The sequence below is a fragment of the Bombus pascuorum genome, chromosome 5, assembly GCF_905332965.1.
Source record: "Bombus pascuorum chromosome 5, iyBomPasc1.1, whole genome shotgun sequence".
Lineage (NCBI taxonomy): Eukaryota > Metazoa > Arthropoda > Insecta > Hymenoptera > Apidae > Bombus > Bombus pascuorum.
In genome coordinates this window covers 15,247,281-15,272,062 of record NC_083492.1, presented here as the reverse complement: position 1 = coordinate 15,272,062, position 24,782 = coordinate 15,247,281, and the positions used below count along the sequence as shown (strand labels likewise).

At 38.9% G+C, this 24,782-nt stretch overlaps 1 protein-coding gene across 4 annotated transcripts in view; it reads left to right on the top strand.

Annotated features, from left to right (window-relative positions):
* The window catches only part of LOC132906912 (RB1-inducible coiled-coil protein 1), a 53,848-nt gene that overhangs the window by 22,621 nt on the left and 6,445 nt on the right, over nucleotides 1-24,782 (top strand). For 2 of the 4 annotated variants that reach the window (XM_060959532.1, XM_060959531.1), the window contains exons 3-8: nucleotides 15,945-16,233; nucleotides 19,923-20,865; nucleotides 20,946-21,163; nucleotides 21,238-21,865; nucleotides 22,839-23,579; nucleotides 23,737-24,747. In XM_060959532.1, coding sequence (XP_060815515.1) covers nucleotides 15,945-16,233; nucleotides 19,923-20,865; nucleotides 20,946-21,163; nucleotides 21,238-21,865; nucleotides 22,839-23,579; nucleotides 23,737-24,747 — 3,830 coding nt within the window. The remainder of the gene's footprint in view (nucleotides 1-15,944; nucleotides 16,234-19,922; nucleotides 20,866-20,945; nucleotides 21,164-21,237; nucleotides 21,866-22,838; nucleotides 23,580-23,736; nucleotides 24,748-24,782) is intronic. The other 2 variants (XM_060959534.1, XM_060959533.1) reach the window with 1 other exon arrangement.

The window sequence follows — 24,782 nt, the reverse complement described above, 5'->3', positions numbered from 1 at the left end:
TTTTTTATTCCAGTCAATATAATCTCAATACTATTTGCTTAGTTAACGTCTTATCGTCGTAGAACTAGCTAAAAAAACGTCAATTTTTATACGTCGTAATTAATATGATAAGGAACGAAGTACGTTGTGTCTAAAATTATACCGACAAACACTCTTTTTCTAGAAAAATAAATCTTTTAGCTGGTTCTAAAATGATAAGATGCTAACTAAACGAGTAGTATTTAGAGAGAGAGAGAGAAAGAGAATGAGGGAGAAAGCAAAAGAGAGAAATACAATAACCTCAAAGTAACCTTGACATCTATCGATCGCTCTACGTTGAGTCTCATAAATCCACCTCTAATTCCTTATTCGTTCTATTCCTGGTAGTGCATCATGATGTTTTCATTGCACGATCGAAACAGGCCACCCGGTACATTTCGATCTGTCTCGCGCTCCTCTTTCGACGTTGTAGTTCGCGATTAATAATTTAAAACATAGCCAGACTGTGTCAAGGAGTACCGCGCTGCTGAATCTTCTAACGAATTCCAGAGATATTAATGGTTTTTAATATCTAACGACATCATTAGAATGAGAGACGCCCGCGTCGTTAAATACGAATTGTCGTGCTGAGATTTTCTTGCTCCGTATAGTTCGCGGAAATAATAACTACATCAATTACGTTATCGTTCGATACAACCAGATCAGCCGATATAATAGAAATTGAGACGCATTTATAATCGAGGAATTTAATGGAAAATGGTATGAAGTGATGAACTTTTCCTACTAAGAAACTTGAGTTAAAATGACATTCTAAAGCTTAAGAAAGAGTTCTAATATGATAAATTTTGTTTTTGTTTTTTATATATATAAAGGACTATATAATTTTTGTCTTGTTATTTCGTAAATATATTTATATATTTTTTTCAATTTTATAAATTTTTTTGAAGATAAATGACGAAAATTAACAATATACATTATTGCGTGTATCTACAACGGTCTAAATAAATATAGATTTTGCGTATCATTTACGTAATTTCGTATCATGCTGTAAGTATTTATTTCGTATTTGGAAAATCCACTGAGACCACTTTCTTGGTGAGCTCATTCGATTTATTGCTTTATGATCTTCGTGATTTTTTACTCGATTTTCTCGTTCATCTACAGATGCGTTGGATATCCTTGGACCTGAATGACTTCTACTGTTTTTCTCCGATTCGCACGCTACTAATACTTAACCGCATCACTCGAGGCTGTTAGATAATGGATAAACAATGATGTGTACAACGTTACAGCATTTTTATTCAACAGTTAACACGTTTTCAAACACGATTTTTTCTCTACGACTTTCTATCGACAATTCTAAAAGTAGGTAGTTTCAATCCAAGTTCGAAACTCGTTTGCAGCTTTCAATCTCGAAAAAAGCCGTGCTACTCGCGAAGCAATTTTCTTCGAATTTCCACTTTCGAAGAGCGATTTTATCGTGGAAGTAGCTGTTTCCGCATCCATCCATGTTAAAATCATGTCGCTTGGCAAAAGACGTCGTTAAATGTTGCGACGAGACGTCAAACGGATATATACGAAAGAGGAAGAAAAATATTTTACATTAGAAATACGTAGAGCGCACAATGAAGTAACTTGGTTGAAAAAGACAGTTAAAATTAAAAAGTACTTTTTATTTTTAAGTGAACTTTTATTTCATTTTTGGCCAGCTTTTTAGGTTAAATACTACAGTACACCGTTTTGATGATGAAAAGAAATTGCCAGCACGGTGAAAATTCCGCATTACCGCAATGAATAAGCAATATGCTTCGTTATTCATCGTGTTATTTGCGCGGTTTCGATGTGTGGGAACGGCACGTACACGTGTCCATATTCTTCCGTTCCCCCGGCGGCTTTTATTTTCTGACTGTTGCAACAGAACATGGCAACGCGGTCATGCGATTTTCTTAGCATCGTTGAGGCTCGTTTCATGATCTTTCCTTCGTATATATATACACTTGCATACACATGTACAAAGGTGGTCGATGTGCAACGCTTTAATAAACGTAGGTACTTACCTTCTAGCTAAATCATATTCATTTTCTTTTTTGCACGCGTTTTTTTCTCCTTCACCATCTTGGATATACGCGTCAATAAAGAAAATTGGTCCGGACTCGCAAACACAGTGGTTCATATATTATTTCTCCTGTATTTGAACGATCGAGAACTCGTAGAAAGGATGAAACGAATTACATGTGCCGATTAGAAAGTTGACGTGGTAATGGCTCGTAATTGATGCGAATTACATTAATCGAAATCAAAGGCAAGCCACGCTCATTAAACGATTTTACACGATGGAAATTGCTACGATTACATCGTATGTATTTAGTTGCGACATACGAAACGTTTGTTTCGTTTGATCGACGGGCAAAAGAAATGTTTTTTTTTTTTTTTTTTCAAAAGAACCATTTCGTTGGTCGCTCGAAACGAGACGAATCAACCTACGTATTTCGTTGGTCGCAACGTCGAAGAGATATTTTCTATGGAAAAAGGAATTTTTCTCGGGGGAAAAATCGCTCTGGTAATATGGAAAATGGTATAGAGGAGAAACGTCAAGAGTGTAATCAATACAATAATTTAGTAACAGCGGAGTATTGTCACGGAGTGACAGGATGCTCTAGTTTCAGCGTCAGCAGGAAGTTACAAGCTGCGAGCTACAAGCTAACAGTTTCTTCATTCATAAGCAAAGAAAGCAGTGTCGTCCATAAATTTTCCTCGGTAAATACATATTTATGAAACTACCTTTTTGTAGATAAATTAACAATGACGTTAATGCAAGTTGAAATTATTACTATATACATGCACATTTTATTCGAATTCCGTTACAATGTCTACTGTAATAATGGTAATAAGCAATATTTCGCGGAAGCAACGTTCCAGATCATGAATGACACGTTACAACAAACGCAGTAACGATACCGTATTTAGCCACGAACGCATACATGTACAGCAGCACGTACAGGATGGTAATTGCCTTGGTGAAGGTGATGTAAGTGCGAGCACACGCCGGCGATATTGTTCTCCACGGAGCTGGCTTTTTTATTCAGCTCGAAACGCGACGCGAGGCGGCGATTTTCCGTGTATCACTCCCACCGCGCAATTATTTCGTGCATTATACTTGTCGTGTGAACGAGGTCGAATCATGTCTGCAGTTTTGTTTCAGCGTTTGTGAACGCCAAAGAGTTCCGTGTCACCTGCAGACACGATGCTTCTTTACTTCGTTGACTGGACAGGCACGGAATTAGTGTAGTGTAGTTTAGTGTTAGCGTAATTGACGGTTTATTATACTCATACTAATAGGACTTTTGCTTTGGATAAATCCTCTTATCAGCTCATCATAATTTATTAAGACCAGAGAAAGATTATTAGTTTTTATTTTTCTGAAAAAAGTACAAAATATTTTGCATAACAGACATAATACATTCATAAAGAATTTATATACGTGTCTAAGTTCTCATAATAATATAATATAAATTTAAATTAATATATGCTATACGTATATATTATTATCTCTCAAGAGATTAAATATAAACACGTTTTGAGAGCAGGAAATTCGTCACGGATTGTATGATTGCACTTTACTACACAATGTTACACAGCATCTGGATATGCCAGAATGAACTTGAACAGCACATAAATAAACTCTGACACATGAGTTACTATATAACATTGTTAGTTGTATTATGCAATGCAAAAATATATACGCGAATAAAATAAGCGAACGGGTCTAATTGATGAATACATAATGTTGGAGCTACGTACGAGCAGTAACGCGCTTAAATAGCGTTCCTAAAGCATCTTCGAACAATTCTGAATAATTATTTGCGTTCCAGGCGTTAAGTGTCGATAATGTGCGAGGGAACATTCTGCATTCGCAAGTTGCGACCAATTTCTAGAATCCATTCTACAGGAATTCTAGAAAACTATATCGCTCCATTAGAACGCTTACAGCTACCGTCTAATTCTTGAAACTTTCATTCGAACAAATTTCTTAAATTTTGTCGATTTAAACGTTACACTTAACGCTCTATACTTTTCTCCTACAATAATAACCCTATAATAAACGAACTGTTGATTGTTATGCATTTATGGAAAATTTGAAGATACAAACAATACGCAGAATGCGCATAATATGGAAAAATATACGGTGGGAAAAGCTTGGAGCACCCCGCATAAAATATACAAAGTGTAGTACTGGCTGCTATTATAATGTTTAATGGATAAAACTATCTGAAATTTAGATTCCATTTTTGTACTGTATTTATAAACATACGAATTTGCATAAATATTCACAAGCTAGTAGTAAATAGGTTTCATAGGAATATTCTTTCCAAACTTTGCTCAACTTTCAACGTTTTTCCAAAATTTAAGATGAAAGCTCTTACTCATTCCACTTAGAATCTTTGAAATCATTGAACCGCAATTGTAATATGAAATGTCAGCAATTCGACTAATCTGCGGTATTTTTTCTGGATCTTCGTCGGGAGCTGCAACGCGTGAAAATTGAAATGAAAAATACTGAGTATTTCGTTGAAAGCGTACTTCTTTCACAACATCTCGACCAGATCCAAATGGATATCGATAGACGGCTGTATTCAATCCATCAGCCTGTTAAGTCCTTTTATGTAACAACTAGCAGGACGTTGCTTGGGAAAACAGAAAGGAAAGTGCAGTGTGTATGTACGTGGGAATGTGCGGCGCTGTTACCGTTTATTGCTTAACCTCATCGCGCGATTGAGTGAGAATCGAGATTAGAGAAGACAAGGAAAACTGCGACTGTCGTTTACCTGCGGAATATGAAGAACATAACATGTTGTTCGCGATTTCTTTACATTACAAGAACATGACTGGACCAAAGATGACTTTCAAAGAACGTAGCAAGATTACTTTATCTTTACTTTCCCTATTTGTATATTCAAATGTCGCTACTGAATAGCAAGCATAACGTAAAAACTCGAATATTAACCTAGATCTTCCTATTCGTTGATCAAAAAATTTGGTCGAAAATGCTTGATGAAAAAGTAACCTGGCGCTTCGACAGAATTTTGAGTTGCAGGAGCCAGCAAAGGACGTTCGAACGCTGGCAAAAGATTCGAAGTGATAATGTGCGGTTCGCTAAATAATCCAATGTATATGAAACTTTTCTGTCAATATGGTTTCTGCCAATGGACATATCGTTTTGTTCTCGTTTTCTTATTTCTTGATGGCGAATCACGATTCCTTTTCCCATTGGCAAACGAGGTCGAAAACGAATCACCGATGACGTTCACACCCGCGGGAGATGTTCAGCGTTCAGAGCGGCCGCCAGCCATTTTCCACGACCTCTGAATCTCGAGTCCGCGATCCACTTTAAACGCGAACTTTCACGGCACTGATATGCTCGGCAAAAAAGCATGCTCCGCGAGAAAAAGAGAAAGAGAAAAGGTGTGTCCGCGCTGCTGCGAAGAAAGAATATTAATTTCGAGCTGGGGAGCGTTTCACTGGATCCGGGAGATCGAGAGTGACTCGGGTCATTTAGAAAATGGAAAACACCTGCTACCCGACTTTTAGGTCGCGTCTCTTTTGTGCCTGTCGTTTTCCGATTGGATGGCCGAAATCTTGGTAAAGTTTGAAATCAACTAAAACTTTTTTTATTATTATTTAATTTGTACCTTACAATTTGTCCAGCTAGACAATTGATAAATAACTAAAACTTGAAATCAATTTTTTACTACTTTTACTATTTGTTTCGTTGAATCTTTCGATCAACGTCGGTTTATTCAAGAATGACAATAAAAAATAACTGCTAATCTAATTTTCAAACCCTATACTTTTCATTTCAATCGTTCTTTCTCTATTGCGTGATTGAAATCCTTGAAAAATGTAAAGGAATCTCAAAGCCTTGAAGTCAACATTAAAGGTCGCTTTTTGTTTTTCTGTTAGTTTTGTTATGGATGACTGAGAAACTTTCTACCATTGGCCTGCATCTTCATATTTCTGGACATTTTCCACATTTCCCGAGACCCATGACTTTCACCTTCCGGTTTTTTTTTCTATGCCTGCCTTCGTTGGTTCGTTTCACAAAAGGGACTGGTTTCTCGCAGGACAAGAATACCTGAACCATCCCTTTTTCCCCAAACGAACCTGTTCGGGATTAATTTTCCAAGAAAGAAACCTTCCTACCTACCATTCGTTTTCTCGAAAGAAAAGAAAGAGATTTACCGATGTGTCCGTTCTTTTCATCAAACGTACCGAAACTACGCTTCTCACTCACATTAACAGTATCTTTTCTCTTCGTCGAATGAAGGATAAATATAGGCCTCTTAGACCCTCAGTCCGAAGGCTCGAAATCGGTACTTTTCTTTAACTTCAAACAGCGCTGGTTTCTGTTTATCATATTTCTCGACCAGTATTTTAGTAAATTTTCATATTTATGGGTCAAAATTTTAAAAATTCTACTGGCTCATTGGCAGACGTTCCAACTTAAGCGTGCAGAGTAAAATAATGCTATATAAAGCTATATTAAAACCTGTTTGGACCTATGGGATCCAACTATGGAGAACAGCGAGTAACTCCAACATATAAATTCTTCAACGATTCCAATCAAAGACTCTAAGATCCTTAATAGATGCACCTTGGTATGTTACCAACGAAACAATAAATCGCGACCTTAAGATACCTACAGTTAGAGAAGAAATATTCAAATTCAGTAATAAATATAACATAAGAATTAACAACCACCAGACAGGTCAGATCCACAGACTGAAAAGACATTACCCTCTAGATTTAAACATTAGATTGTTAGAACCAAACATACGATAATCACCTATTGTTATACATGATATAGTACCTCGCCAGAATAATTTGCTTATAATTCTCAATGATAATTGATTGCGAAATTCTTCCAAATAAAAAAAAAATAAAAAAATTTATGGTTTTTCATATTTATATTAGATACCCATTTGGTCATTTTATATGTCGTTATTTAATAGCGTAGAGAATTTTATACGCTCCAATGTACAATTATTAATTTATTATTTTCCTCTAAAAATCTTACTCATAGTTTTTATAATTTCTCACCATGTATTTAGGATCGTTATACAAATGCACAATTCTATTATGTATATATATATTATAATATAGCATATTATATGATTAATTATCTCTTTACAAATTTAATTTAATTTTCACAAATTTTACAAATTTAATTTTACAAAGAAAAAAATAAAAAACGCGTAAATTTGAATGTCATAGAAAAATGGTTACAAGATAAACAAATAAAAGTAAACCCCAGTAAATGCAACCATATTACACTTACAATAAGAAAAGGGAAACTATCTAATATCCAATTGAATGGCATGCACATAAACAAGACAAATTAAATACCTAAGACTGCACTTAGACAAAATTTACATGGAAACAATATACTAAATCAATTGTAGACAAAACACATAATGAGAAGACATTTTACTGGTTAGCTGGTTGAAACTCTAAACACGGCATAGAAAATAAACTAAAAATGTACAAAACGATAAGAAAACCAAATTGAAGGTACAGAATACCATTATGGGGAACAATAGCAATGAGCCCCATAAATAAGCTAGAGTCACTACAATTGAAGACACTGAGAACAATAGTCAACGCCCCATGGTATGTCAGAAACGAGGATATACGTAGAGACTTAAAAATACCAACGGTCAAAGAAGAAATCTGCAGGTACGCAGAAAAATAAAAGGAAAGAATGGCAATACATTTAAACCAGCTGGCTGCTGAAGCGAGCAAAACTCTCATAGAAAGAAGACTAAAAAGAAAACATCCCACTGACCTCACTAAAGAAATAGAATAGCCAAACTCAAAGATGGTATCCCGCTGGGGATAGCCATCCACGTGTTATTTGGCAAGTAAGTTAGACGAATTTTTGAGATGTCCAGCTGGACACATTGTAAAGTGAAAATTAGATAATATAAAAAAAAGAAAATTTGAATGCTCCTATTTCAATAGCAAGAGGCTGGTTACCTTATTGTGCACTTTTGACGGAATTGAAATCTCGCGTCTTCGTCTTCGTCTTTGACGAACGAGTATCAGTGAACACCGGTGAGACAAATCGGTGGCGGAGTAAACGCATCGACGAAAGCGAGTTCGTTGAATGAACAAGTCGAGTCGAAAACGAAAGGAAATCAGAGGGTGTCGATCGGGTAGGTGTGAAAGAGCGAGGGAAGCCAATGAGGAACACGTAACAAAAGCCTCCACGTTGGCACTCGGCATCGAGCCGGGCCGATATTCTTTATTTAGCTGTCGATAACCAATCGGCTGGGTTTTATTTAGACCCCGATACCATTTCTCCTCGCTTTTCCTCACACAACGATGCTCATTGTTACGAAGGAGTAATCTGTCCTGTGACGATTATCGCGCTGTCGTTCTCTTTTCGTTTTCCACCCTAAAGCTGACAGCACATGGCGCTTTCGCGAAACGGTGCGATCGCGTATAGCAAACTTAAAAACTGAAACGTCTATAGAATGCCCAGTATGTTTGTTTCTACAATTTCGTATTTTTATTCCCGAACATCTTGCATGCTCATACTTACATTGGTCAGACACGTATCTGATTTTGGATGATTACGATTGTATCAAGCTTATGGATACTGAATACCCACGCATTAGTTACTACTACAGCTTCAAGTAAATGAAAATAAATTACACTTTTCGCTACGCAGAAACACACGATTTTTAGCTCAAAATAAAAACTAAGATTCTCCAGTTAGAAATTATACCGAGTTAATATCGGAAAATATATGAAATATTCCAAGTACAGTACTCGTTACAATATTTAGCTAATAGGCAAAATAATTTTCTACCTAGGTTCAATTTTTTAAAAATATATTTGCAAAAATATGAACTTACGTAAGTGTTGGCAGTTTATTTATAATTTCCTCCAGCATTGGAATAAAAGGAATATATCGCGAAGGAAAATATGCTTTCTCATTTCTTCGAGATTTATCTATCAAGTAAATTAACGAGAACAAGCAAAGAAGAAAAATAGAAAGGAAAAACAACGATCAGAGAAATAGAACATTGAGCGGAAGTTGGAGAAGAACAAGGGGCGCTTAGGGTTATCTTCGATCGGGTTAAGATTTGACTGGGGGCAAGCTTTTATCGGGCCAATTAACTGCACGCGAATTTATCGCTGTCGATACACTTTTCTTTGCACTCATTTTGTAACGCTCGAGATAATGTCCCATATGTGCACACAGCTACATAATATACGTATACGCTACGTATAGCATAATACGATACAGATTTATTATAACGTTTACAAATTTCCTGCAGATAATAAGTTACGGCGAAGATTAATGCACAATATTTCTCGGTTTTTCAATTTGTAACCACGAGAATTGTGCCACGAACACAAATCTTTGTTCGTTCGACACCCACCTAATTTGAAATTTGTGAAAAATAGACGGTGGAAAGCGCTGGAGGGATTTTCGTGCGCGTGAACCAGGAGCTGCATCGTAAATTATGATGATCATTTATTGACAGCGGTCCGTGGATACATTGTATACACAGTGCGTGATGTATAGGCGCGATATATCAGATACTTGGACCAGATCCCAGCCTTGAGGGTTTATTCTAGTAACGCGAGGCTTTCCTTTTCAGATCTCGCGCGCTGCAATCACTGCATTTGTCTTGCATAATGCCAGAACGTTGTGGAGGCTCCCAAAGGGCGGAGATAGATTTATGAAACTTGTCATTCGCGTATACACACGTCTACGTTCTTCTTATCCGATCCCTTCATTCCGCGTGGCTGATCTTTTCACGTCGTCCTCGTTCCGACCCTTATCTTTCGTCAAGAATTTCACCTCCACTTTCGTTCATAAGCGTTAGGATATTTTTAAGGAGACAAGATAAATTGGATAAAGAATAGAATAGCACAATTGTATTCGGTTGTCCCGAAAGTTTCTTTCGTTTTATAAGGGAATAATAGATGCACGACATTTTTTGTTTTATATTATTTTATTGAGTTCGGATGATGATTGCTCAGGATGCGTCAAGGAACTCTAGTCAACTATCAACTGACTTTTCGTCACGATGATGTTGCGCCTAGAATCAAACATACGATAAACACATATTATTCAAGTTAAAGTACCACGCCAGAATAATTTATTTATAATTCTCAATGAGAATTGATTGTAAAATTCTTCCAAATAAAAAAAAAAGTTTGCTGTCGAGTGCCTCTACATTTCCAACAGAACATCATCATGGTCATCATTATACAAGGAAATAAGAGGTGCACAAAATTTTTTGTTTTATATTATTTTATTGAATTATGTATGATCCATTTTGTTCCAATGGAACATCATTATACGTAATTCGATAAAATAATAAGAAACAAAAAATTTTGTGCACCTATTAGTTCCTTATATAAACAAAAGAAACCTTTGGACAACCTGAGATAGAATTAAATTGTATAATCAATAATAGTACAACTGTATAATTATACAGAAAAATATAATTGACTCTTTTCTCTGAAGTATCTTGAATCTTGATCTTGTAAGAATACAAAACTCTAACCAATTTTCTATTCCTTTACAAATCTAGATTAATTAGATTTAAGCATTAGATTCAACTAGAATCAAACATACGATAAACACTTATTATTCAAGTTATAGTACCACGCTAGAATAATTTACTTATAATTCTCAATGAGAATTGATTGTAAAATTCTTCCAAATAAAAAAAAATCTAGATTAATTATCAGATTTTGCACGAGACTAGCAGATGACTTAATATTTATGAACGAACGTGCAAATATATCCGAGCGCACGCAGGTTACCTCATATTGAGATCTTGTATTTTATTGGTTTTGCGCTTCGTTGTCGATAGTAGAGGCTTTGTACATAGCGAGAGAAAGCTATAGGATACGTCGAAGGAGTGCGTGTCAGGTGGCGAGAACCGCAGTGGGTTGTGCACTTTTGAGGATTGCGTGGAAACTTGATTCGTTGTCTGCTCGAAATTGCTATTTCCAACTGTTTCTCCATCTAAACGTTTCTCCCACTTTGATATAATTACTAGAGCAGTAGATAGAAAATCATACTCCGTAATTAATGAAAGAAACTAATTACAGCATACAAGTTTGCTAATATCAAATTGTTTTATCCTTTCTTTTCTATTACTGTTAGAAAAATGGTAATGTAACATCGTTTTACATAGCAAAAAACAGATTTGTGCTGGCGTGGGAATGTTTTGCAGTTTGTTTGAAGCAAAATGGCAGGATTTCAACTATTATGAGCCATGTCTGCAAGAAATTTGTTCTAATTGAGAAAACACATGTTTCGCATTTGTGGTAAAAGTACCGAGTTTCACTGGTAACCAGAGAAAATGGTTAATTTGTACCGCTTTAACGATCTGCGTACCTGAGTCTCGCCGTTATATCAAAAGAAAAACGAGAGGAACGAGGCAAAGCTACGTTGCCTATTCGTTAATTCCCGACTTACAGTCTTAAATCGACTCTTTTCACTCCTGAATGCGCCAATGCATAAGTACGTTCGTTGTTACTTCATATTTCCACCGAAAGTCGCGTGACTTTCATGGCAATGAAAGTAAATCGATGCGATTCGTTGCAGCGTTAAACGACGTAAAAACACAGACCTTAAACCTGACTCTCCTTTCTCTTTTAAAAATCAGTAATCAGACTTTTCCGTGAATTCTTAAGTTGCGACGCGAAGATGTTATCTGGTGTTCGTGCGAAGTGAATCGTGTCCAGATAAAAAGAGAAAAAGAAGGGTCTTGATAGTCACGTCCCACGTTTATGCAGCCATCGATAGACTAACGCGAACGATGTAAAGGTGAAAATGAAAAGAGAAGAAAGAAAGAAAAAAAAAAAAAAAATAGAGAGGAAAGAATCAGATTCGAACAAAGGAGAGAGAAATCGAGTGATATTTACCAACGAGGAATGCGTTTTCGTTCAGCAATCGGTTTCTGGCGATCGACCAATAAATCGACCGCTAAACCAGCGATTTCTTTCCCCCTTTTTCCCCAGATAGCCTACGGCTGACCGAGTTTTCACCGCAGATAAGATCGCGGCCCATCGAGCTGCTATGGTTCTTCATTCATGCGTCCACGCAGTCCCATCGGGATGCTTGGCAGCGGCTTTAATGCAGGCCGCTGGACTATCAACCGTACGAGTACTGATCCGAATGAAACAGCGTTCGCAAATGTCTGGCACGGCGCTCCGCGAAGCGTGGCCCGCGACCTATTAACCCTTTAATAAGTTACGATAGATTGCACGACATTCATCGTGGCGGCTTGCTTAACCGCTTCCGACGAATAACCCAATATCCAATTATCCGGATAGTTGGTTGATAGCGTGATTGGTAGAAATGCAGAAGACGGGGATTAACTGTCGAGTCTGATCGATGCCGATTTGAGTAATTTTTTGTAGATTTGGTTCAATATGGAAATCGAAGAAAATACGTCTTTTTTTCTTTTTTGGTTAATAAACGTACGTACTGCGATTGTTCTGGCAACGAGGGGTGCATTCTCGAACGCGTAGGCGTGTGTTTGCGGTGCGTAGTATGTATAATTAGAAAAGGAGAGCATTAGTCCAAGTTAAGATATTCTGGGAATTCAGTGTCGTGCCGTGAAATTCTTGGCCCCTGTTTGCCAGGTTCAACCTGCGTCGGAAGCTTACGCAATTACATGATTAAAATGAGGTTACCGTCGTTATATGCGGTAGACGAAACGCGAGCAAATCTTCAACATTTTTGCCCGCTTTGCCTCTACGTTATCGTTGTGTAACCTGAGTGGTTCGATAGACGATAGATCTTTTACTGTATATAGGTGCATAACTATGTTTTTCCTAGAATTTCACTACACAAGAAGTAGAACCTCAAAGTAGAAATTACTTTCACCTATTTAGTGGCGAATTAACCCATTAAATAGATAAAAACTTATCTATTCAATAATTCCTTTTTGGATATTTTGTTTATCTTTGCGCATTATGCATTTTTGTGCATTTGTCCTTTTTTACAATTCTCATAAATGCCTAGAAATTCGCAGGCTAGTTATTAGAAAAGCTCTAGCAACTAATTATACGTTTTAGGTAAATTAAGGCGACGTAACGTGCGCGTCAGTAACAACGTGTGCGTTAAACTGTTTTTCTATCCACACTTTAAACTCTAAACAATGACCGAGTTATTCGAAACGCGAATCAAAACGCAAGTTGACCATAAGCATTCGCGATGGAAGTTTTATCGCAAATGCTAATTACCGATTGTCCATGTTCTGCGTCGCAGTTCCAGGTGAGATCACGCACCGCGAATCATCGCAGTTATTTTCCCCTTAGACGGCATTCTACGTTCAATCCGCGGATGACGACGATCAAATCGGTTTTGGATTTGCAAATCGTCGGGGTCACTCGGTCTCGATCTCTGATTTATTTCGTATTCCTCTTCGTCTACAACGCAGTCTATTGTTGCGAATGGAAATCGGTCATAACTGAATTAATGATTGAAATTAAAAGTGAGAAAGGGAAAAGTCACGTTCCACGGTTCTTTTGTCCTCGCTCTTCGATTTTTATGACCTCATGAATTCATCGTTCGATTTCCACCTTCTGACATTTTTACGCTTTAACGAATTTTCCCTCTGATCGTCCTTTCTTTTTTCTAAAATGAAACACCGGAACACGGGGCAGCGAGAAAAAAGACAGCGTCCCATGCAGTAGCGCGCTATAAAATCGATCCAATATCCAATAGTTGTGCAACATATACATATTTAGCTTCGATTTACTCTTCTGGTTCATCTTTACTGGACTTCCCTTTCTTTTTCAACGCGGCAGCTCTTTTTGCCGCGTGAATTTCGGTCAATCGGCTAACAATTATTTGAAATTGGAAGAACCACAGATTCACTGAATCGTATCGCGTCTTATTTTTCTATTCTTCGGTAAAGCTAACAGAAGACAAAGGTATACTCGAACCTATGGAAATTACTTCGTATCGACTTTTAATTTTCAAATTTTCGTAATTTCTTCAACTGACGAAACTTTCATTTACGAGAAGTATTATTTATTGTACGGAAGAACGAATCGATTTATACAGATAAAACTTACGGAAGAATGAAGTTCGTAGGATGGTTATTTCATCGATTGAAAGGTCTTGATAGATTTCTTCCTCGATGACTACCATCTACGTTACGGTCAATATTTGCCGAGGAAAAATAGCACGCTGAATGATATTAGGCAACGTTCATCAATCAGTTTCTACTCTCTCGCTCAAACCTATGAACACACATTGCTAGTAATAAAGTGTATGATCATCGTGACAAAATTCCTCGAGTTTCAAAGTGTGCTTGACGTAATCTTACTAAGCATTCACGAGAGAGCCTAACGTGCTGTTTATATGCGAGGTAATCGGTGGAAGTAGCCTCTAAACTTTAAATAAAATTAACTCCGGCCAGCGATTTTCCCTGCTGTCAGAGCGCATCGCAGTATGTACGCAGTTCCCTTCCATCAACTTCGAACCACTACATTGGACACTCGCCTCGAAACTGACCACGTAACGTTGAACAAGACTCGTAAGGAGATACTCGTCGTCTCGTATCATCGCGAGGGGACGTAGTTTGCTAGAACATGATATTTTTTGTGATGTAAAAATAGATAAATCGCGATTTTGTTACACATCTAGAAGAATTTTTAAGTTAGAAAAGGGTTGGGTAGGTTCAGAAGAGAATTTCATTTATTTAATATCGGTTGGATCTCGAATAGATGTAATGTAAGCAAAATACAAAGGGATAATCTGTTATTAATATAAACGCGTCCCGATTTATTCGAAACCCCACGTTTGCTCGGGATCGCAGAATACGCGTGTCTGGATAGTTCGTTTCGTTCGTCCGTGATGATCATCCTACGAAGATTATTCGACACGCAGTCGCCGCAGAAACCGTTGAGGACTGCTAGCCCCGTCACACAGCAAGGGAGAGGGCATAATTTACAACTTACTGCACTCCAAAGTGACTTTGTTATCTCTTCCTCGAATCGGGAATGACGAAACCCAGGCAGTCGCTCCGAGTGTTCGAAGCTCCGCGTTTCCTTACGGTAGTTTTCCTGAAAAATAAATCGGTGTAAAAAAAATTGTATTTTTCATAACTACATCTTGGATCTGAATTTTAAACGATTTTAAACGATTTTCAAATCGGATAAAGTTAAAGCCAATGATTATGCATTGATAATACGATAACACGGAAGGGATAATTAATTAATTAGTTAAGCACTGAATCGATATCATAATCTGTATCGTATCTATCATCAAATCAGAATAGAAGTAGAAAAATGTAAATCCTTAGCAGAATTGTTTCGAACCATCGGTTTGGAGGAAACCTCGAGGACTAGGTACAAAGTATCACTACAAATCCAGGGTATGACGCAAGGTATTAAGATGATCCGAGCCGTTACGCGACCTTGAGCTTTCGTCGCGTGCCAAAGTGCCAAGATTACATCGGTGAAGCTTGATCAATTATACAAGCGACTTGTGGACACTGTGTCGGTTGGTCGCTCGTTCAATCCCTCGCCATTGAAGGTATAATAGCCTTCGCGATATATATAGCTAAGTTCTAAACAAAAGCATCAAGTAGCAGCATAGATTAGTGCAGTGATATTCAGAATTCTGGCTTCATACATAAATATAAAAGCACGACTATACTTCAAGCAAAATACATATGTGTGTTTTATTAATTATTGCAGTTTGTTTCTTAATTTACCGATTGTTTCTTTAATAGTTACTTCTCCCATTGATAAAAGAAAAAAGAAGTTTTTTTCGAAAGGATTAACTCGCATTTTCCGTTTAACTGTTTAGAGTTCGACGATCGGTATTTCGATCAATAAAAGCGGGACAGTTCATTTGGACAAATATTTCGTGATTAAGAGCTTGATACGATCGATCGCCCTTTGCATTGCAGATGTCGATCTTCAGAACCAAATCGATGCGTCGTTGGCGATGCCTGCCACTTATCAGACCCTCATTGCCCGTGCCCAATTGGCTCAGCAATGCTGTGGATTGGCGCGGGAGCAAACCAGGATCTGCGAGAGGCTGGTCCACGATCAACACCTTCAGCAACAGGGCTGGGCTGCCGTCGTCGCGAATCTCGAGGACATCACGCAAATGTTCCAGTCACGGGCCGATGTTCTACAACAGAGTTTCGCCGTCTATCTGTCGGAGAGGCAACAACAGATGGAACTACTTCAAAAGTAAGTAGTACAGAAAACGAATATTCCCATTCATATATGTATATATATGTCGGAGACCGAAGGACAACGGGGCCCCCCCGTTGGAATTATTTGGAAAAGCCTCAATACTGTAGCATTTACGAAATAACCCAGACACAGTCATTCGAAACTTGAGACAATGAGCTTGGGCTCGAGGCGACAACCGGTCGCCGAGCGTAGCCACGGTCACGGGATGAACGTTCCACCTAACAGAGAAGTGCCAATATTATGAGACACACATTGTGTTAACAATCAAACCCCGAGCAGGAACAATATCGCAACTACGCGAGTCTGCCTAGCAACGGCGGCTGCAATCTTGTTGGTATCCCCGGCCAATATTCAACAAAACGAACGCGATCGTAAGGAGAGGGAAGTTTTCATCATTCTTTTGTTCTTGCGATCTCCTTGGAGAGTTACACATCGTCTTTAAGTGCAGTACATGTAGCGTCACAGCGAACGTTGCTTTTGTGCTTCAAAGTATATTCTGAGTTTAACAAGGAGTTAGCCCGTGGACCGTGGATTCGCTATACCGAACCTAGGGTCATTGTCATTAGCGTCTAGTTACCGCGGCCACTTGTCAATCTTGTACCAACTATATCTGTGTAATAAACGTTTGTACAACAACAATGAACAACACCGGCGAAGACTCATTAAACGCCCCTAACGCCAACCCGACATATATATATATATATATATATATATTTTTTTTTTTATTTAATTTGTATTTCATAGTTTGTCCAGCTGGACACTCGGAAATTTGTGTAACTTTATTGCTAACATGTGGATGGCTACCCCCCCAGCGGGATACCATCTGCGGGTTTGTCTACTTTATTTCTTCAGTGTGGTCGGTGGGGTGTTTTCTCCTTAGTCTTCTTTTTATGAGGGTTTTGGTTATATGAATATTACTGACCATAAATGCTTTTTATACTTCGTAGACTTCTATATACATAATTACAGATAAAAGAAACTGCAATAATTTTATTCTCATATTGTATAGAAATATATTGTACATATAATATAACATAATATATATATATATATATATATATATATACATAATATATATAATATAATATAATATAGTATATTGTACAATATAATATATAATATACATATTGTATATTGTGTATATATATAAATTATAAATATATAATATATGAATATAAATATATATATGTGTGTATATATATATATATATAATATAATAATATATACATAATATATATAATATAATATAATATAGTATATTGTACAATATAATATATAATATACATATTGTATATTGTGTATATATATATAAATTATAAATATATAATATATGAATATAAATATATATATGTGTATATATATATATATATATATATATATATATATATATATATATTATATATATTTCTATACAATATGAGAATAAAATTATTGCAATTCCTTTTATCTGTAATTGTGTAATTAAATTACATCTTGTAAGAAGTACGCAGGTGTCTGATTATACGGTAGTGTAAGCAAGTTTAGAATTTAATTTACAACAAGATTTGGAAGTGATACATATTTAAGTATTTTTTTATTAAAAGATGGATAAGTTGAAGTTTCGTGTGCATAGCATTTAAGTTTTGGGGACAATAAATAATTAAGATCAAGCGCAACGTTCAATTAGAGTTAACGATATCATCCAATTTGCATAATCACGTCGTGACTGTAATCACGTCGTGACATAAGTTGTCGAGGTCCCGGGTTCGCTTCGCTTCCCGTAAAATATGTATATATATACATACACACATACGTATATATTTATGGTTCACGTTCGAATCGCAAACGTGATAGTTGGTTAGTTTTCTTTTTTTTATAATGACGTTAATCATACGCTCGATACATTGTTACGTTCCAAGGAATCGTGTGTGGAGAGCGTGTAGTGTCGCGTGACATTAAGGAAGACGCGAGTTTCAAGGAAACGAACATAATTGGGATACTGGTAGTAAAATAACAGTCAACGTGATCAACGAAACGTAACAGTCCTAGCAATACTATAAACACTAGCAATTAAGTAATTGTTAAATCGGTCATTCGTATTTGCTGTCTGCATACTATGTATTAGATGGGTACATATCAAACTTCGAATTTAATAGATCATTACTAGTCATTAAAATAAAATCGTTAACTATCAAATCATATTAAAGATGGAGAAACTAGTTGCAAATCACGTATTACATACCATGTTATATCGAGTTATAAGATAAATATAACAATCTGATTATTGGACTAGTACGAAATCAGAACATTAGTGTCGTATATTTTGATCATGAGTTTGAAGAAATTGTCACACAAGTGGCTAAAAATATAAATTTTTTAGAAGTTTAAAGACCTCTTTTATTTCGTTACACGTTGGAACTGTCTTTAAACGACCAAGGGGCCATTATTATATTTATTACATATTCAAAAGTCGTTCAGTCTTTAAAGAGACTTAACTTGCGTGTAAAAGAAGGCGAATAGAGCTAAGAAAAGCTGTTACGACCGTTTGCGGAGAGACGCGGTCGCGAGGAAACGCGCCAGCGAGAGGCGTAAATTCTCGCTACGATTCGGCTAATCGACGCCGCGAAGTAGTCGTTCCCCTTGTTTCGATTAGGATAACAGGGGTGGTTCAATGAATGCAACTGTATTCTACAGTTATATAATATATATTTTCATCAGATTATAACACTTACAGCTTAGACAGAAAGTATTGGACTTAGTCGTATCGGAAGTACAATGATTGACCCGAGAGTTGATAGAATTAGCGTGTTGAATGCCTAGAATTTGTTAGAATTGTAGACTTGATTGTAGAATTGCCCGATGATCGAAAGAACAGTAGTGTTGACTGTCCGAGGTATGTAAGAGCAGTAGTTGACTGTCCGAGATGTTTAAGAGCAGTAACAGGCCCATCTCATGCTATTGAGGAGGAAAGCTCGATGTGGGTGTACCCTTTTTGAATTAAGAACGCGGATTCCTTGATGACAGTTTTTGGCCGGGAAAGTGAGGGTAATAGACATTGTTTCTATTGGCTACTAAGATTGTCGATGGACTAGGGAGGGTCTTAGCCGCCCTCGATAGAAAGTTGGTAGTAGGAAGCATCGCACGTGTGCAAAACTAACTTTCACGTGTCTTCCACACCAATAAGATATAACACTTTACCAAATGTCCATAAGGACAAATTGTAAAATAACAACAATAAAATAAAAAAAAAAACGTGTGGCCATCCAGGTTCCTCGTTAAATTTCCAAAAAAAAAAAAAAACGTGTCTTCCAGAACCAAACCAGAAAGCCCAAAAATCGCTTTCGGAAAAAGACCTTTGTGTGATCTGAAAGACTTTAGCTAGAGTTTTCTGAGATTTATGGTCAGTCCTAAAGAATGCTACGGGATAGGCAACAAGGATGTACGGACATCTGGCTGCCATATGTCCGCAGTATGAGGCCCGGTCCAGGTAGAGAGTCGGCCGACGTAACAAAAGCAATGACTGATACATGATTTTAGGCTCGTAACATGGCGTTGTTACAGATAGGGAGGAAAGTGAATTTCGTGGCATAACATTTTTTAATACCTTATATCGATAATTCTAGTTATCATTTGCTGTCATTGAACGTTTCCATTCTCTAAACTTCATAAATTCATCTTAGTAAACTTAAATCTCTTTCTTGCAGCTTCAACGCTGACCTGGGCACACTGGCGCAGATTCCGATCCTACCAGCGTTAAGAGCTCAGGCTGAAGGTCTGTTAAGTCCGGACGATCAGCCAAATCAATCGGAGAAGGACTCTGATGGCAGGGAGGAGGTTCTCAGCTTGCTTAGATGGATCTCGGCGAAAGACAATCAAAGTAGTTTGGAGCAGGTGGCGGAACAGTGTTCGAGGGGTTTGGAACAGTTCGATGAGAGAGTAATGGAGGCGTTGAAGTCTGAAGTAAACGCGGCTATTGACAGCGCTAACAAGCAGGATATGAAGGAGATCAAGGGTCTTGGCGAAAGACTGTTTGCGTTGGAACAGCTGATGGCGCAAACCAAGAAACTGGTCCAAGAGCAGGGAGAACTTGCTCAGGGTTTTCTTCAAAATCAGAGCCGAGTGAACAACTTGGGCGATGCCAGTGTACTTCCTGATCTCTGCACTTCGCACAGGCGCCAACTGCTTGTGATGCTGCAAAATCACAACAAATTGCGCGACATTAGGCGTAGGTGCACCAAAGCGAAGGAAGAACTGTCGGTGAACATCTATCATCGGCTCAAGTGGATCATGTACGTGGAGAATAAAATGATGGAGGTGGATGGCAAGTTAGTAATGTACCACGAAAGCCTGAAACGTTTGAGAAGGCATCTGGAGGTGCTTCAACAAATCCATCTAGCGCCACATATGTACATGAACGCTGTGGCCGAAGTAGTTCGAAGACGAACCTTCTCGCAAGCTTTCCTTGTTTGGGCTAGTAACCTGGCATGCCAGTTGTTGACTGTTCATAGCGAGGAACTGGCTCGTAGAAGAGAATTCCAAAGCAAATTCGATGGTCACTTCTTGAATACCCTATTCCCTGGCCTTGAGGATACGCCGCCACCTTTCGCCACGCAAGCTCCGTCTGTTTTTGATAACGGACTGCCCAAGGTATTTATTTAGGACATCTAATCCTCGTGTTTAATATTGAGCAAAGGCAAACAGTTCTAACACGATTGTACGCGTTGCAGTTGACAGTAGAGGATATGGAATCTCTTAGATCGCAGCTGCCCGAACTGGCACTCACTATCTCGTCGCCAGATCTAAACAGTATCACGCAGTTCTTCCTATCGAAGAGTCTCACCGAAGCAAGCACCGATGGGAACAAAGAAAAAGATAGCACCTCTATGCGTGTCGATGTAGCTACCAAGGAACAGGAACGAACGAGAGCACCGATGTTGTTCGACAGGTAACCATCATTCTTATCAAAAGTAGATAATTTTTAAAACATCATAGAGTAACTGTGTATTCATACGATTTTAGGGGTGGTTTCGAATCGGAGACGGACACGGAGGAGTTCGAGAAGATCGGGCAGGGTGCCACGGACTCTAAGCCGGAGTCGTACGATGGCGCGAAACAAATGCGTCAGAAGCAATTGGAGGTTGGTGCCTCGCGAAGCGTGTCCCCCGCTTCCTCGACCTCAACTAACGTATCCCCGCTTAATTCGAAAGTCGCGGACCTGACGAACCGGTCATCCTCCTCGAGCGAGCCTGGATCCTTCCATTTTCCCAGTCTGTCCGTCAGTGAGCGTCCAGCTCAGCTGAGTCCGTTAGCCGAGTGTGCCGAAAACGGCGAATCAAGCAGCTGTCTGCTTCATTGCGCTACTGCGAACGGTCTTCCTAAATATCACGAAACGCCATCGACGACGATGGCCGAGGAGCCGAACTCCCTCAGTCCAAATCCTCCTTCTTCCTTGTCACGGTCCGTGATGTGCGACGGTCAGCAGCAGCAATGCCAGCAGCTATCCGGTAGTGGTGGTAGCAGCCCCTCCATTGGAGTATGCGCTACTGACTTCATGGGTACTGAATTTTACATGGACGAATCTCTGCCGAGCAGTCTCAGCGAGCATCCCATCGACGGCCAGCATCAGGCTATCGTTTCCCTTCTCCAGGTACTGGACGACTTACAGCTCGCTAACGGACCTTGTAGTCGTAGCCGTAAACGTTCCATTACCGCTAATACGTATCTTTTCCGTTCCAAGTCCTCTTCCTCTTCCACAGTTTATGAATATATATATATATGGTATACTTGTTTGCTTATATACATACACGACATTTAGTATCTCTATTCTGGTTCGTGTGTTTCTTGTTTTATTGGTTCTCTGTGTCTATGTGTATCATTTTCTACGCCATCTCCTCGTATCTGCAACACCTCTTTTCGTACATTTGAGAACCCTCTATTCGACGTTGGTCGCTTATCTAAATTTTTATATCCACTTACTTTCCCTTTCTGTGATTTCTAGGTACTTTCGTTGTCATTGTCTTTATATTCGCTGCCCAGTAAGCTATTAGCGCTGACTATAATGCAAAGTAATTTTCGAAATCGTGTAGGTATGTGTTTTTTGCTTGTCGTCATTTTCTGACAAGTCATACGATCTGCTCTTTTCAAAGTGCTTGCGTGTTCGTATTACTTTTTTCCGTACTTATTAGCAAGCCGCGTGTCGTTATCGTGTGAGTGCGTGTGTTTTAATTTTTTTACAGGATTAGCTGCCGTCGCACTCGATTCTCCCGATCCTATGACCCTCGAAGTACGTTCCTTGAGATATTACTCAAGTCATGAGTTCGCTTTTCAGAATACACCCCGACGACTTCGTTCGAGATCGTTTCGACCGGACCGACTATACCCATGCTACTGTCGCTCTCATCATCGTTACATACTCAACACCTTTGGGATTTATTATTTGTCAAACTACTTTTTTCCTTCTGTTTTTTCCTCTACTAACAACATTAATTCTATTATCACGCCTGCGATTTTACGATTTGGTCATGAATAGTTGTTTTCGACGTCTTTAGTCGAGTTTAGCACGGAAGGAAACGATCCTTCACTGATACTTACCGACATGTGTCTGACGGTCGACATTTCAGGAGAATCTTGGCAACACGCGCGAGGAAGTGGAAAGGCTTAGTTCGATCTTGAAGACGATGAAGGCGGTGGTGTACGATGCATTGAGGGCTGTCCGCCAGGAGCTGGCTGTTCTGAGGGATCGAACCAACGAGGAGCAAGCTGGTTTCTCGAAGATGACCGAGCAAGTTCGCGAGGCTTCAACGTTGTACTCGCGCGAGTGTGATCGTCGTCTTCGAGAACGCGAGCAAGAGCTTACCGTAGACCACGAGCTCGAGATGGCGGATGTGAAGAAGCTAATGCAGAATCGGGAGGAAGAGATATGCACGTTAAAACGAAATCTCGTGGAAAAAGAAACCGAGTTGGCTGAGCACGAGCGTCTACTATCCACCATGCGTCAGAAATTGGATAACGAACAAACGGAAATGAGAAATCTGCAAACGCATCTGCATCAACAGCTCGAAGAAACCCTGGAGCAGGCTCGCGTCGAGAAGGAGGCGGCTGTTAAGAAGGCGAACGATGAAAGGTTTATAGAAATAGCGTCCTTGACGAATTCGGTGGCGCAAAGCCAGAAACGAATCCAAGAGCTGGAGGAAAATTTGAAACACGCGCGCAGCGAACAGCAAAGGATGGTGAAAGAAACAACCGAAAAGCTGCAAATGGAATATAAGAACGAACTACAATCCATCAGAAGCCGCTTCAAGCTGATGACTACGTCAACCATGGAAAGCAGTCCAAGTGATAGCAGTCTCGAGAAGATCGAGGTATGATTGTGGATATCTATGCAAATCCATATTTTTATGAAAAATATAATATTTTTGCTGATACGCATTATGTGCATTTTTGCACTTTTAAATTTAATTTCAAATTTTTCCATAAATTCCCAAAAAAATCTGCAATATTTTGTTACTTTCTTTCCAGAGACCAGATTTCATCGAGCTCACTAGTCACGCGTTAACTCAATCGACGAAAGACATGAAGCCAGAGAATTCTGCGTCGATACGAAATATCGAGGATGAGCGGATGGTGAAGCTGGTTCACGATCTACGATTGGCCACGCAAGCGATAGAGGAGAAAGATAGAACAATGGAGATGTACAGGAGACGAGAAATTGCATTAACGGAGGAATGCAAGCGTTACAAGAGCACGATTAGGCGTTTGAAAGATTCGGAGAGCTTGAAGAACGTTCTCGTCGAGGCTGGCTTACAGAAAGAACATAGCGAGGAACAACTGGAAATGAGCCAGAGTAGTCTAGAGGAGGAAACTAAGAGCTTGGAAACGGAGAAAGACGAGGTGGAAGTATCTGAATCGAAGAAGGTACGATTGGAAGCGAGCGACGATCTAAGTTGTTTATGCAGAAGACTCGAGACCCTCGAAAACGAGAACAAGAGAATGAACGCAGAGCTGCAGACGCTTCGTGAGAGCAAAGAGACGGCCGAGACGAAAGTCGAGACCTTGGAAGCGGATAAGGTTCGGTTGGAGATCGAGTTGGTAAAGGAACGATCTAGAAGCTTCACTGCCCCAGATACGTTGCCTTCGTCAGGAAGTCGCGAGAAAGACATGAACGATTCTGTGGCGGTCGTTTCCGATTCGAGTTCGTCTCAGGACGCAACAACCAGTCCGAAACCACAACGTTCGTGTGGCTGCATCACGTGCTTCACGCACATTAAAAAGAAAATAGACACAATCGCCGCGAAGCTGGCAGAACTAGGCCATATCACCGTGACCAGCTGCGATCCAGGGGATAACGTATTGGTATTCTGGGATGAGACGCACAGAACGTATGCGTTTTACCAAGAATCAACGACGCTTCATTTCCTCGACCCAAAATCCACCGCTGCCTTGGATTTGGTCTGGAATCCTGACGAGTCGTTGAAAAATACTCAGAGCATCGTCGAAGTTGCCTCGAAGGAGTACTGTCATGCTATAAAGGTGAGATTATTTTTATCGTTCGTCGTTTAAATATA